Below are 16,976 nucleotides of genomic sequence, written 5' to 3'. Positions count from 1 at the left end.
TTTATGGAAGTGCAAAAATAATTTATACACATGAATAACAGACTTTTTTTTTTTCAATTCAAGTAACAGTCTATTCTTTTGACACTAAGGCAACTTTGATTCTTTTAAAAGTGGTGAAATGTGTCTTCATTACATTTGTCAAACATTAAAACAGAATTATGTTTGGTATTTTAGTATCAGTTTCACCCAAATTATACTATTTGCAAAATTTAATTATGTATTAAAACATGAATTTCAAAACATTGAGAATTTTATCATTACTAAGCTCTAGTATAAAAGAACAACAATTAAAACCTTTCTAAGCCACTAAGTGTAGCTTTAAGTTACTGTAAACTAGCTGTGCTACACCCAGTAAATACCACAGAGACAGGTACATTTTGCTGATGAATATTACTGAAAAGCTAAGCACTTTTCCAATTACCAATAAGACTATATAACTTGTTAAATGAAAACAGACAAACAAACAAAAATATACTTGTATGCTATGGTTAAGACTTAATTTCCTGGGAAATGGGAAAAGTTACCATGACTTACGACTGCAGATAAGAACCTCTATAGCATGACTTTCAGAATACATTGCTATGTATGAAGTTTCCCAGGAGAGGTAAATATTAGAGTGTTTTGGGAGGGATAGTGAAAATAGGCTTTTGACAAGGTGCTGCTTTCATTCTCTTTTTCCTTTCATACAGGAACAGAGAAATGGTAGATATATGAACAAGTGAATTTAGAAGTAGCCCCTGATTACCTTTAAAGGCTGTAATTTTGGGTTGTCCATTTTCATCTTGTATTGATTTCCAAGATAGCAGTACTTGTTCTTAATATGTCTCTCACTCAAAAAAAATATAATATGATAAATTGTCAGATATGATTAAACATTTTGTTTCATCCCATAAAATCTTCACTACTGAATGTAAAACACAGTCAAATTAACTTATTTCTCAAAAGAAAACCCTGTGAATAATTCTTGACTGGGAAACTGAAAGGCAATAAGGTTCTAAATTGCATTTTTAAAAAAATGCTTCAACTGTACATAGATGTAATTAAATGGAAGGTGGTTTGACATATATGCTGACACTTCTCTGGGAATATATTCAATTGCTCAATAGTTTCACTTAATTTGCCTTTTATTTAGCTCCTTATTCTCTGGCCCAAATCTGTTTCTCCCGCATGCCTTTCCTATTTATATCAATGATGTCATATTTGCAATCAGTCATGTTTGTCTCTTTTTATGATCCATATTTATTCAGTTGGCATTTCATGTCTCATTCCTTAACATGTCTCGTTTCAAAATACATACTTTCAGTTTAATTATATTATAGTAAAAACTATAAACTCACCTTGTTGCAGTAACATCCCAACTGATACCTCCTCCTCTAATTTCTCTTTTCTTCAATCAAGTCTTCATTCCATTAAAAAATAATAAATTCTAGGGGCACTTGAGTGGTTCATTCATTTAAGCATCTGACTCTAGGTGTCAGCTCACGTCATGATCTCACATGGTTTATGAGTTTGAGCCTTACTTACATAAGGCTCTACACTGATGTGTGGACTCTGCTTGAGATTCTCTTTCTCTGTCTCTGTCTCTCTCAAAATAAATAATACACTTAAAATTAAAAATAATAATAAATTCTAAAAGCACTGTTTCCACTGTCATTTCTCTTTTCAAAATTATTGAATCTCTATTGTCTGGATTAAGTCCAAACTCTTTACATCCGTTTCATTCTTCATATCCCTCTCTCCCAAATCTGATCACAATCTACTTTTCTTGCCTTGTCAATATCACCTTCTTTACATAAAACATATACTTCTTCTAGTCAATTTCAGTCAAGGACTTGCCATATCCTATTCCCATTCTTGGTTTCACACCTTTTCTCCTTCCAGTGTCTTTCACTGCTATCACTTCACTTTTTACTCTGTTTATTACAAATATATCATTTGATAGTTTTGTTTTTGTTGTTGTTGTTTAGCGCAGTTATCTCATAATTTTATCCTGGTTTTTCTAAACTTTCAGTGTTTACACATACCCACCCTATTACTGAGATTACTATTAAAATACAACTTCCATTTTCTATAAAAAGACAAACTCAATTACCTTTCTTTGATTGCTCTCACTTTACTTGCCCTCTACCTAATCCCATCAATTTTCAAAATAATGCAGAACACCAGACTATGTTTGAAGCACGCGGAGGAAAAACAAAACAAAAACCTGGTAAGCATGCTAAAACATTGACTGAACTCTCAAGCGTTAAAATTTAAGAGGTTTATTCTCCTTTTATCAAGCAATGTCTACAGACAGAGCATCCACATGGTGTAAGCTACTGAAGAAGGATGTATGAGACAGACTTACATTAAATCATTAGACACTTTATATGGTTCATGTTCACAAGGGAGAAAATCGCTAAAAAGGAAAGCAGGTAAGTAGAAACATAAGCTGATTTTTGCTGTTTATCAAATCTACCTCCCAGAATGTTTCCTTAAGCTAAGAAGAAATCTACCGTATCACACAGCTCAGGATGCTATATATACATAAGATATTACACACTATAAAATTTCAGGTTCCTAAGCAGTTTTATACAATTTAAACTTGAGTAAAATTTGTATTTAAAAAAGACCTTATTGGATTACCTTCAGTAAACGGAGGTCATTTCAACAGCCCATTAGCATTTTTAGCAACAATTAAAAAAAATAAGTAAAAAGAGTCTCCAAACATGTAACCTATTACTTTAAGCCTAGATAATTATCTGCTTATTTCAATAAACCAACTCTCTAGTTTTAATCCACTTCTACTGGCCTTATATTTGCCCTTTAAAAAAAGGAAGCAATAATTTTTATTTCTATATAGTTTCTCAAATAAGGGGATTAGTTAGGTTTCAAACCATAGCACACAGTTAATGAGAGGGTCATTTAAGAGTTATGTAGGAGTTGAGCAGAAGTCATTTAGGAAAGTTCTTAAGGAATGAACTTCTTTGATGAGTTATATTTAAATTGCCCAGGCTATAGTGAAGTGTATCTTTACTCACCCCTGTGGAGCTGTTCCTTTGTTGCCATTTTCTGCTACTAATTCTCCTAAACAACTAATATTCCTCAGTTCTCTAGCCAGTATTTTCTCCCTGGTGTTAATTTCATTATATGAGGTTTACTCTAAGCAGACACAAATGGTACTTCTTTAAAAAAAAAAAACAAAAAAAAAAAACCTGAAAGTTCCTGCTGATTCAACACTGGACTACATGAAAAGAAAGGAATCAATTCTGCTAATAATAAGTAAGCAGTTGACATGCCAGACAAACTTGCATTAAAAATACAATGCACTCCAATGATCAAAAGCAAAATGAGTAGAGAATACATTGCAAACATTTTTCCATAATTATTTTTCCTCCTTTCCTCCTCATTTTCCATAGCATGCTGCAGATCATATTGTAAGTATTAAATAGAGTTGGTCACTGGTGTTCAACCTATGGCCAACTTATACCTTCAAATGATATTTCATTGAGGTTTAAACCAATGCTGAAGACAGGATTTAGTGTAAAAGATGTTAAACTTTTCTCTTTTAATGACAAAAAATTTATAGTTATGAGGGTGTTCAGTATGCAGCTTTCAGCCTACCTGTTCTTCTTGTGACATTCCATTCAAGGCACAAAAGATTATAAACAGTGGATGGGACAGAATATTTTGAAGTAGGAATTTTAAGGTTCCACAATACCTTCCTAGTTTAAGCATACCAAAAGACAGAGAAAAAAGACTAGATAAACCACCCCCAAAATGAAATGCTTAAAGTCATCTGAAATTCCCTGCAGTTATTTTTTAATTATTTAAATTTCCATTTTGTTGGCTTTAATGTAATTATAGATTTGATGCTTGTGATTCATGTGATTTCTTATTAAATATTGTGTTAAATATTTCAGGTCAACAAATATTACTAATTGTGTTCATCTTTGCAAAAAAAATCTGTTTTATTTGGGTCAACCAAGTAACTTATGTTTGACTAGAGTGTAATCTTGAAAGGTTAAGCTATAAATTTAAACAATGGATTAAGTGCAATGTACTGGAAAACTCTTCATTCAATAATTATCTAATAGGGCTCCTAGGCATCTCCAACCCAAATGACTGTATTTCCTTTCTCAACTTCAGTGATCTCACAGTTTAACTTATTGAGTCGTCCGTCTAGGATAAAGAGAGAGTCCTTGGAAGGTGTCATCAGGTATTGACCAAACAAGCCACTGTCCTGGATTTGCCTGTTCTTCTGGTTCCAAGGCCATTCTTCTGCCTTGAGTGGTTCCTTAAGACTTTTGATCATCTTAACCTTCCCAGAGGAGAGCTCCACAAAGAGCACATCAGTTTGTGTGCTTGAACTACCATAGATGTTGTATTGGTGGGCTTCAGTAAAGGATGGCTGAAATGCCAGATCAGATATGTGCAGATTTGTGTGAATATCAAAAGCCTCCTGTATCTCTCCTCGGATGGTAATGTACTGGACCCTTACAAGACCTCTCACATCATTAATGCTGACAAGATAGTGCCCATCTGGAGAGACATACGGAGTGCCTGTCACATCGCTATTGAATCCAATGACTGAGTCGGTTACACCATCCACCATAAGCTGTGGGGGAATTGCCCCAGTGCTGTCAGGTCTGCAGCCAACAAAGTAGTAACCTCCCAAGTGCGTATATGCCAATGATTGAGGAATGCACTTATAGTCCACCAAGTTAATTGTCTTGATGTATGACATGGTTTCAAGATCAATTTTTTGTAGTGCAGCTTCATCTTTGTGAAGAATAAATCCAAACCTGAAAAGATGAAAACCAAAGTTAGACATGAAACTCTGTAGTTTGTGGGCAGGTGGGAAGGGCCATCACAAGTCCACACATTAATTGTCAGGCTATGCAGTAATTTGTGTCATTATCATTTTAGAATTAAGCTTTTAAATTTCCCCACCCTCTTCCTTTTTCTAGGTTATTCCTTCATTACAGCCAAACAATTGTAAACCATGGTGTAGAAAACAAAATAATTGAAAGCAATATATCTAGTTAATTGGAACAACAAATTTTACTTTTACCATACCGGGGAAAAAAATAAACATCATGTGTGTCTTTAATCCTGATATTGAACAAGCTTGGTTTACTGCTACTGAAGTCTGCAGAATAAAATACTTGAATATATAGCTATTTCACATACTTCATTTCCTTCTTGTCTCATGACCATCAGAAAAAATGTGACATTCGTCTCTACTTAGACAACTATCCACTACTTTCTCATTTTATAGGTAGTCTTAAACTTCTATTTATAAGATTTTAAGATTACTTTGATTGGAGCACGTGAGTGACTCAGTTAAGGGTCCGACTTCAGCTCAGGTCATGATCTCACGGTTCATAGGTTCGAGCCCCACATTGGGCTCTGTGCTGACAGCTCAGAGCCTGGAGCCTGTCTTCAGATTCTGTATCTCCCTCCCTCTCTGACCCTCTCCTGCTCACACTGTCTCTCCCTCTCTCTCAAAAAATAAATAAAATATTTAAAAATTTTAAAAAGATTACTTTGATTTACTACTTTTATGATTTTAACACTTATTTTAAGTTTTAAATACAAGTTACAGTTTTCAACCATGCTTACATTGTTATTGTTTTCAGTGGTATACCTGAGTTATCTTATACTGAATAATGATGAAACTTAAAGATTTATGATATTTTCTATCAAAGTTCATTTAAAAGTAAATATTTCTTATTTGTTTTGCTTCCCTCTTTAATTACTATAGTAATTTTCAAAGCATTTGTCTGGAATACTAACTAGAAATTCTTTAAGTCTGAGTGACAAATCTAAATATATTTTGAAACTGAGGCCCATAAGACCAGTGGGTTCTTATAAAAAAAAGAAGTTAAATAAGGTAATATTAAATGGGGACTGCTATACAAAGTTATATCCAAAATGGATACTGGCCAATAAAATTTTGAAGAACTATACTTTTTGTCATTAATGTTGATTAAAACACATCCTAGTATTTTCAAAAGCTCCATAAATATAAAAACCAGGCATCTATTGTTACATTGAATGTTCTCATAAATGAAAAAATAAAAATAAGATCATTTGTGACAATGTAAAACAAACAAAAAACTCTAATGATAACCACTTACCACTTATGTCACCTGTGAACATCATTTCAATATGCTAATTCTTAGTCAAAATTTATTTATGTAAAAATGACCATTTCCATACATAGATATTTTGCATTTGGGGTAATACTTCCTTGAAATTTCAAATATAAGCACATGCAAGCTCAAAAATATAGATAAACTCATCTTTTTTTAAAATATTTTTATTTATTTCTAGGAGAGAGAGAGAGAGAGACAGCGTGAGCAGTGGAGGGTCAGAGAGAGAAGGAGACACAGACTCTGAAACAGGCTCCAGGCTCTGTGCTGACAGTCAGCACATAGCCCGACGCGGGGCTCGAACCCACGAACCGCGGGATCATGACCTAAGCAAAAGTCGGACGCTTAACCGACTAAGCCACCCAGGCGCCCCTAAATAAACTCATCTTTGATATCTTAGAGAAAATAAGATGTATGCTCTCAAAAATCAGTTCTATCTTGTAACTGTAGAAAACAGCAAGTGCATAAGCACAAATACTTGACTGAAATGGATATAAAGCTATAACTGCTTCTATGTTCTCATATAAAGTTGGGAAACTATATCTAATTCTAGCTATATTTAAACATTTGTGAAGAGACTATCTTTAGAGAGATTACAACTCCATCTGTATAAAAAAAAAAAAAACGACAATGTATACCTGGTCCTTTAAAAAAAAGTTTTAAATATTTATTGAACATCTACTAAATATAAGGTGCTAGGAATATATTGTAGATCAGCATATCTGTCCCAGCTTTTAATGAGTCTAGGAATCTGAGTAATAAAAATTGACAACTTAGTGATTCATGTTTAATTATAGCATTCTGCTACACTATGACTTAATTTAGTAATTACCACCTTTTCTATTTACATGAGATGGAATAAAAGAATCATTTTGAAAATAAATTTCTGGTATATTTCAGAATGACATTCACCATTTCTGGCTTATTTCCTGGATCTGCTTTTTCGCTGTGTCCTTAATAAATGTGTTTGTGTCATTTCAGTAAACACAGCTCATACCATACCTGTTTAGGATAAAGTTTTAGTTTTAATTATAATGATATGAAGAAGCATTCATATTATTAAAAACCACTTCTTAGTGTTTCCATTAAAATATTAATAACCTAGTAAGGCTCTTAAATACTATCTGAATATTAAAGCATACAAAAAAAAAAAAAAACCAAAAACCCTTAACTGAAAGCGGAGTCCCATTGTTTTGTGTCAACATCAAAAACACCATAAAATCTGATATAACAGTCTCTACTCTCCTACTTGGCTTAATAAATAATTAACTTTGATTGTTGTAAAGGGATATTTTTCCATTAACAGATAATCATTAAGGATATGCAAGTGTGTATATGATTGTATGTGCTATTATTTATGAAATTTTGAATAATAATGGAATATATTGTCTTTTTTAATGTTATGTGCTGTACATGTGCACAGAGAAAAAAGCAGTGACACGTACATTTAATAAAAGCAAGAAGCCAATCAAGTTTTGGCATTTCAGCTCCTCTCTTAACCTTGAGTCTTCCAGTCCTTTTGGGCCATCGTTTTTGAATGCTAATGAAGAAGAATGAGACAAGCTCTAACTACTCATGAACTATTTTAACTCTAATACTAAAGAATGCACTCAAGTTTTCTGTGATACAATCCAGCCTCTTTTGGAGGTAATTAAAATTTTAAAAAATGGTCCGGTTAAAAATGCAAAAGCTCCATGTGGGGTGATAAAATTACATCTATTTTGGCATCCATGCTGCATGCTCCTTTAGGACTGGAGATCTAGCTACATAAGCAGATGCATGAGAATGCTTTCAATTTTTCACCACTGATTTATTGGGTAGGAAGTGGTGTCTCTAATTCAAAATTTCCCTCTAGTACAGATTGATATTCAAAAATCTCCCACTGTTCATTAGTCTGTGATTAATATTTACGAGGCTCTCAACTTTCATGCCTGCTTAGTATAATAAAATCCTGCACAGTACTAGGCCTAACATAGTTTGTCTAATATTTGTCAGAATATGTATGGGAAGTTCCAGACTGTAAGAAATGAGAGTTAAACTTTCTCTTGGAATCACTTCTTTTACTAGGAAATTAATAAAACTAGGAAAGTGTGCCCTCCCAGCACGGCATTGTGTGGACTTTTTGTAGGAGTAGGTGAGGAGAATTAGGGCCCCATTTTTCTTTCCCAAATTATTTTTTTCTCAAGTGTAATCAATCTACTTCATTATAAAGGTTTTTAAAGAGTTCAACTTTAATTACTGCTTTTTTTTACTTTAAGGTGAGGTCCTGAACTGACTCATACAAGAGAACTTATTTTGGATGACGTAAAGCTTTTCAGTCTCATGATCCAGTTTTTCAAGGTAATAGATAGGTCACTTTACGTAAAGTTCTCAACTGCCACGAGTTTCAATGTCTTCATTAGCAGAAAGAGGATAAAAGCACTACCTTGCTTTGAGGATAAAAGTGAAATGTATGTTTCTTACTAGGCAAACAGTACATCCTCAAAAAATAGAACTTGCTTATGCTTTATACTGCAATTAACCTCATTTTCCCATTATCAGTCTAATAGGATATTTCCTATGGGACAGCAGATTAGTATAATTCATAAATGGGAAAATAAACAAATTATCAATTTTTCTGTATAGCCAGTAGTCCCAGTTTTTAAAGATTTTTTTTAAAAATTTGTTTTGAAGTGGGGGGAAGAGAGAGGGAGTGGGGAAGGGGAAAGAGGGGGAGAGAGAGATCTCATAAACTGTAAGATCATGACCTGAGCTGAAATCAAGAGTCAGACACTTAACTGACTGAGCCACCCAAGCACCCCGTCTTCTCCGTTTTTAAAATAAGCATGTCATGTTACTCATATGTGGCAAGAGTTTTCTACTGTGAATACAGCATATATCACACTGAAATTCACATTTCTTTTCTTGTTCTCACTTGTGCCAACAGGATCTATGGCTGGTACACACCTCACCCAATCATCTAGTCTCTCACATTGTTAGGAACAAAGGCATTCTAGCTCACTTCTTTGCTTGGAGGTGCTGCTTCAGTTCTCAGTGAGGGCCTGGAGCATTGAGCCATGGTGTGCTGGGTGATTTTGATGTCTGCATAGATGATGGGATTTGAAACAGATACCTGTCTGACACAAGAAGTTTCACTAAAAGTAAAGAAAATTTTGTGGCCAATTTTAGGACACGGATGTCTAAAGACACAGAGAACTGTAGTCAGAGTTTATGCAAGAGCCTTGCAAGGGAGGTTATTCCGAAGAGAGGGGGAAAGAACAAATAGTTAAAGGAAAACATGGTTGAAATACCATGAAGCCTAATAAAGAGCCACTTAGAGACTTTCACAGCGCACAAGACCAGGCTGCATTTTTTGCATTTGAGTAATGTTTGATTTCCCCAAATGTCTCACTCAGTTCCCAAATGAGTCTGATCACACAGGATCTCACAGATCAATTTTCCAATTATTGTCACCCCCACATCTACCATGTTATTCTGCCCCTATTCTGCTTTCTAAGATACTACTGAAGGAATTTCATAATCGCAGTTAATAACTTGTATTACTTTTCATGGTTGGTGCCAAGAATGTTAACAATCCAAAGCTTAGAGTGAAAGAACCTCATAAGATTTGCAGAATAACAAGTATGTTATCTCCTGAGTCTTAATATAATACCACTGTTTCCCCAAAGTCCTCATAGATTCTCACCTGAAAGCTCACCTTACTGCTGAGTTTTAGTATTTAGCCAGTGAGATCAACCACCATATTACAAGCTGGGAAATGTCCCCGATGCTCCTTCTCCATTCTACATGACTTCACTCCTCATACCCTATCATCTACACCTCCCTAATTTTTAAAACAAATATTTCTATGTATATCAATGGATGCAAAGAGGAACTTGTAAGTATAGATTGGGTGTATTTGGACAACAGATTAGGCAGACACTCTATCCTGTTATAAAAACATCACTGACATTTATTACTGATGTCTCAGTAATAGAAACCATGTTCGTTGAGATAAAATTCTGGAACAGAGTCATTTCAACAGCCCTAGGAATTAGTTGTATTGAGACAAAACATCCAAAACATATTATCATAATTAGTGCTTCATAATACTAGTGGGCAGGATTATTAGTACCTTGTTTTTCTAATTGGATAATAAGCATCTTGGTTTTTTTTCCAATTGAAAGGTAAGAGATGCTGAACAGGTAATAAGAAATGAAAATTATAACCTCCTCTCTGTGTAATTAATATATAAACCCACACATACAATGTTCTGTTGAAATGACATCTTCCATTGTGTTATAGCTGACAGAGAGTTTTCATGGATGCAAAGCATAAATCTGACATGAGACATCATTCACTAGTTTATGAATTCCTTTATATTTAGTTGTTTTCTATTATCCCAGACTGACCCTTGTAAGAAAAGATTGAATGCTGTTCCTATTCAAGTACCAGAGGATTTAGTTTTTATCTGAACTTCATATAAATAGCTCAGTAAAACATACCTGTTCATAAAGTGGTCACATTCATATTTGGGAGATAGGAAGCACAGAGAAATAGAATTGACACATTTAGTAAAGATTTATAACTAGAGCAAGAACAGTTTCTGAATAGACCTAATGCTTAGATGTGTTTGAGAAATGATGCTACTTTGAAGTTTTCTGTTTTCAAAACATAAGTTCGAAAAGCTAAAATGAACCACAGGATGCCTCCTACCTGCCTTTTGTAAGTATATTATAGAAATTCTATATTAAACATTTTAACATTACTTCCCGTACTTCACTTTTAGAAGTTTTTTCTTTAAAAAGTAGAATGTATTTTTGAATACTAAATTCCCTATTTTCTTCCTCTCTGGTATCCTATTGTTATGATCTGTAGGAAGTTTGATTCTTCTAGGCCAAATCAAAGCATATATGCATAATTTAATTTTAGTATATTCAGGATATCTAATTGCTTGACAGAATTAATACAGTGCCTAAAGGTCTATCACTTCTAGTGGCCAGAACATTAGATAGATAGATAGATAGATAGATAGATAGATAGATAGATAGATGATAGATAGATAGATAGATAGATAGATAGATAGATGATAGATAGATAGATAGATAGATGATAGATAGATAGATAGATAGATAGATGATAGATAGATAGATAGATAGATAGATGATAGATAGATAGATAAACAGATTTATTAAAAATTCTGTGCACACCATATATACAACAGACATATATTCAAAAGCCAAAGTCCTCCATCTCTTTTTGAAGAGCCTAATAGCTTAGGGGGAAAAAACGAAACAAATAAACAAAAGAAAAGCAAAAACAAGAAAACACCCTGACACCTGTGCTTTCAGATGCCATCTTAAAAGATTGGTTGCTCTTCTTAACTTGGTTTCGGAAAAACATGAAAATATTAAAACAGGAGCCTCTTGGATCTTACTCATTTTTCTGATAAGGTTGTGTTTTATGCAGAAGCTGACAAATGGAGTAGGGATGTCAGAGTGGAAATGGAGTTAGTAATTAGAATAAAGAAATTGTGAATATAGAGGTGGAAATACAAAAGAAAGGTAAAACAAAGGCTAAAGAAAAGTCTATTAATAAAAAAAAAATACTAATGAAGTTTCCATTGCAAACCTCCAAGAAATAAATAATAGTAGAAACTAGACTTGTCATGAGTTGGGTTCTAGATAATGTGTGACCAAATTCAATACTATTCACAACCTGGTATGTTCAGCACGCTTTGTACAACCTCATAAAGAAAATGGAGAAAAAAATAAATGATTCCTATCCTTAAGGTAATTACAGTCAAGTAGTGGGGTGCTTGTAATTGTATGCCCTGACTGTCAAAAAGTGTTTAGGGAGCCTCTTCAAAGATGAGAGAAGGGATGGATATAGTTATATCCGTGTTTCAGCTACTAATTTACATTTCTGTTATGGTAGGCTTTCACTTGAAGAGAGGGTTTATATTAGTCTGGATCCCAGAAGGAAAGGAATAAATTTCAATTAGAATAAATCAAGGAGGGTGTAATAAAGAGTCTGTTTACAGTGAAGTAGAAATTGGTCACAAGGGACAGTGCAGTAATATGGCGAGAGTAATAATAAGGTTGTTGTCATTACTGTATCTCAGAAGGAAAGAGTTATGAAGAGAGGTGCATCTTGTGAGGATTTGTTACCTTTGATCTAAAGAAACAGTTGATTATGTACTAAATGGCAGGAGAATAGGGAGTGATAGAGTAGGGTGGATTCTATATTCTGGTCTTATGTTTCTTCTTCATTCAATCTCCAGTTAAGCTTTTCATTGGCCAAACCAGCCAGAAGCCATATTATGCAGCCTTCTGGAATAGAAAGCAAGATAGTGGAGGGTGGAGTGTGTACCTGGGGATAGAAATGCAAAACAGCAGCTACAGATTTCCTTGGCCAAAGAAACTAGGAAAAAAAAAATGAATTCTAGTGCATATACAGAGATACATTAAGTGAGGATTGTGACATATACATTTAGTCTCTTTTTTTAAAAATGTTTATTTATTTTTGAGAGAGAGACAGAGCACAAGCAGGGAAGGGGCAGAGAGAGAGAGGGAGACCCAGATTCCAAAGCAAGTTTCAGGCTTTTAGCTGTCAGCACAGAGCCCAATGTGGGGCTCAAACCCATGAACTGTGAGATCATAACCTGCGCCGAAGTCAGACACTTTACTGAATGAGCCACCCACGTGCCCCTATATTTAGTTTCTAATTGGGATAATTGACAATTGATAAAGAAGCAATGTGTAACTTTCCAAGCTGGAAAAAGAAACATTTTTTTGTCTATTTATTTATTTTGAGAGAGAGACAGAAAGAGCGAGCGCAGGGGGCACAGAGAGAGGGAGAGAATCCCAAGCAGGCTCCATGCTCAGACCAGAGCTGGACCTAGACTATATAGCAGGACCTCAGCAGATATAAGATGCTAAAGAGTCGGATGCTTACCTGTCTAAGCCACTCAGATGCTGGGGAGAAGGAACATTCTTGATTTTTTTTCCACCTAAAATAAATGCTTCTTTAGCTAGCACATTTTTACTTCTGGTAAAGCTTTAGAAAATGTCTCTTACCTTTAGTTACTGGTAAAACATTTTTAATAATTGTTGTATATTAAGTGTCTGTGTTCCCCTCACCTCACCAAACTCATGTATTAAAGCACTGATCCCCATTGTTTTTGAAAGTGGAACCTTTTGGAAGAAATTAGATAATGAGGGTGAGCTTTCATGGATTAGATTCGTGCCCCTATAAGAGTCCCAAGAGAGATGATTTTCGCTATTTCTGGCACGTGAGGAGAAGATGATGGCAGTTTACAAACTAGGAAAAGGTCTCTCCCCAGAACCCAAACATGTTGACATCCTGATCTCTGATGTCCTCATCTCCAGAACTGTGATAAATAAATTTCCGTTGCTTAAGCCTGCCAGTCTGTGATATTTTGTTAAAGCAGCCTGAACTGACTAAAGCAAAACTAGTAGCAGAGAGGTGCTGCTACAACAAATTTCTTGAAGTATGGCTGAAGCACTGGAACTGGGTACGGCATAGAGCCTTGAAGGGTTTTGAGGTGCATGGTAGAAAAAGCCAATACGTAGGGGCCGCTAAAGGCATTACTGATGAGGGCTCAGAAATAAAAGAGGAGGGCTTGAGAGAAAGCCTTCATCTTCTTAGAGAATACATAAATAATCATGAACAAAATGGAGAAATAGGCCACCATGATGAGGTTTCAGATGATAACAAGGGATATATTATTGGGAAACTGGAAGGAAGGCATTTCCTTACTGTAAAGTGACAGAGAATTTAATTAAACTGCGGTCATGTTTTAGTGTTTTGTGGAAAGTAGAACTTGAGAATGATGAAATTGAATATTCAGCTGAGATTTATAAGCCAAGTGTTGAAGGAGTGATTTGGTTTCTCCTGATACTTATAGTAAAATGAGAACAGAAATGCATGAATTAAAGGAAGAATTGTTAAGCAAAAAGGACCCAAAACATAAAGATTTGGAAAAATTTTAGCCTGTCTATAATACTCAAAATAAAAGGGGCGGGGGGAGGCTTGTTCAGAAAAGATCAGTAAAGGTGTGGAAAACCAGCCACTTAATAAGGAGATTAGCATGGTGTGAACCATAGAACTAATCAGCCACCCCAGCAGGGAGTCTGCCAGTGTGAACTGAAGGGGATGGAGAAAGGAAGGAATGAAGGAAGGCCATTGGACACAGCTATTTATCTGTGAACATGTATTATTCTTCAAGATAAAGGGAAAAAAAAAATGACTCCAAGGTGATTCACTGATCATCAGGGCTACAGTCTTAGTTTGAAAGAGATGAAATATCACCCAGAGGCTTGGGGGTGCCACCCTCACCTTACAGGGCTGTAGGGACATGGCCACGACTGCAGTGAATCTGAAAGTCGAACATCAAGTCAAAGGGGATTATTCTCAAGCCTTAAAATTTCACACAGTTTTGCTTTCCTAAATTTTAGACTTGTTTGGGTCTCATCACCACTTTCTTCTGTTTCATTTCTGCAATATGGAGCAGAATGTCTATTCTATGCCAGCCCCAACATTTTATTTTGGAAGCACATAACATATTTGATTTCATAGGTTCACAGTTAGAGGACAATTTTGCCTCAGTGTGAATCAAAGTCTTTCCCATGTCTAATTTAGATGACATTTAGCTAAGACTTTGGACTTTGGACTTTAGAATTGATGCCAGAACAAATTAAGACCTTTGGGACTACTGGAATAAGATGCATGCATTTTGCCATATAAGAAGACATGAATTTGAGAAACCAGGGGTGGAATGCTCTGACTGATATTGTGTCCCCCACACCTCAAATTCTTATGTGGAAGGCCTAATCCTCAATGTGATGTTATTTGGAGGTGGAACTTTGGGGAGGAAATTAGGTCATCAGGGTAGAACCCTCCTGAATGGGAATGGTCCCCTTAACAGAAGAGACATGGAGATATGATCTCTCTCACTGTCAGCCATGGGAGGACACAGCTTAAGGCTGCTATCTGCAAACCAGGAAGAAGGTTCCCACCAGAACTTGAGCGTGTTGGCAGCCTGACATCTGACTTCCCAACCTCTAGAACTGTGAGAAATAAACTTCTGTTGTTTAAGCCACCCAGTCCATGGTGCTTTGTTAAATTAGCAGAACTAAGTTAGAAATCTGTGGTAAAAGTTATGCACATGATTAATATCAGTGTTGTATTATTATTTCCCCATTACTTTTACGTTTTTGTTAGGTAAAGCTGCATGAGTAATTTGTGTTTAACAGCCTACAAGTTTGTAAAATATGTTTAGAAATGTATCTGTGGTAATTTTTAAAATTTTCTTAATTTATATGTATGTTCTCAGGTATGCAAGAGCAAGGGAAAGGGGAGAAGTTTGTTTTATTTTGTTTTGCTTGCGGTTTTTATTCATATAAATGACAATGTAGTATATATCTCACATGGTGTATTTTGTTCTTTCAACACTACATTTTAAAGATACATTCATGTTGCTCTGTGCATAGTTATTATTCTGCTTTATAGTCACTCATAGGAAATCTATAGTAAGATCCACCATATTTTACTTAATCACTTCCTTGGTAATATGTGCACTCATGTTGGTTGGTGGGTTAGCTTAGCAAGAAAGCCTGAGACAGGTGAGCCTTCTTCTCTCCATGTGGTTTTCTAGGCTTCAAAGATGTTCACAAGACTTCCATCAAAGGTAAATGCAACATTCTAAGAGGGAAAGCTCCTGTCAAGTCTTTGCTTCACTTGTGTTTGCTTATGTTCCTGGACATAGAGAAATAACATGCATAGGGGCAATGTGCAAGGAGACTCACCAAAAGCATTGATACTGGGAGACAGGGTTAACTGGAGATCATTATAATAAATATATTTTATTTATTGAATATTATTTAATTATTTAATTATTAAATATTATTATAAATATTAAATATTTATAAATTCATAAAAATTTATCACATAAGGTAGTGACTCAACTGTTTTTTATTCTTTTCCTTTAATTTTTTTAATGTTTAGTTATTTTTGAGAGAGGGAGAGAGACAGAGCATGAGAAGGGGAGGGGCAGAGAGAGAGGGAGACACAGATTCTGAAGCAGGCTCTAGGCTTTGAGCTGTCAACACAGAGCCCAACGCAAGGCTCAAACTCATGGACGTAAGCCACTCAGGCACCCCTCAACTTTTTTTAAAAATTTCTTAAGATAATTTACTATTAGCACTATCCATGATTTCCCACTGATTTGGAATTTCACTTGTTGGCCTATATGCATTCAGTCTTTGTCTGAATGTTCTATTTCTTTCATCAGTCTTTCTCTTTCCTCATAGATACTTTTTACACTATTTTATGAGCCTATATAATATGTATAAATATCCAGAAGAATGGATCTAACTTTTTTTTTTTCTTGAAACTTATTGGCTTTTTGAGTGTGTGTGTGTGTGTGTGTGTGTGAGTGTGTGTGTGTATGTGTGTGTGTGTGTATATGTGTGGTGTTCCATAAACTTTTCAGTTTATCAGACTAGAGCATAATTAGAACTTTTATCTTGTGGGGCACCTGGGGAGCTCAGGGCTCAAACATCTGACTTCAGCTCAGGTCATGATCTCACAATTCTCTTGAGTTGGAGCCCCGCCTCGGGCTCTATGCTGACAGGGTGGCCTGCTTGGGATTCTCTCTTTGCCATTCTTCCCCGATCCTTTTCCTCCTACACAATCTCTCTCTCTCAAAATACATAAATAAAGTAAAAAATTAAAATGTTGCTATGTGAGGGGAATATTAATTTATGTATTTTTTAACATTTTAAAAATAATATGATCTGTATTTATATTCATTTGATTCATTTTTAATTGCTGTAT

The 16,976-nt window shown here is 35.1% G+C and overlaps 1 protein-coding gene across 1 annotated transcript in view; it reads right to left on the bottom strand.

Annotated features, from left to right (window-relative positions):
* Positions 1-3,859: 3,859 nt before the first annotated feature.
* The window catches only part of LOC120223887 (follistatin-related protein 5), a gene marked incomplete at its 5' end in the record, with an annotated part of 127,154 nt that continues 114,037 nt past the window's right edge, over positions 3,860-16,976 (bottom strand). The window contains one exon of the mRNA XM_039222123.1: positions 3,860-4,784. Coding sequence (XP_039078054.1) covers positions 4,082-4,784 — 703 coding nt within the window. The remainder of the gene's footprint in view (positions 4,785-16,976) is intronic.

This window comes from Hyaena hyaena, unplaced genomic scaffold, assembly GCF_003009895.1.
Source record: "Hyaena hyaena isolate Hyena2069 unplaced genomic scaffold, ASM300989v1 scaffold_1058, whole genome shotgun sequence".
NCBI lineage: Eukaryota > Metazoa > Chordata > Mammalia > Carnivora > Hyaenidae > Hyaena > Hyaena hyaena.
The sequence above is the reverse complement of the archived record's forward strand: the minus strand, read 5'-3'. Positions and strand labels throughout refer to the sequence as shown.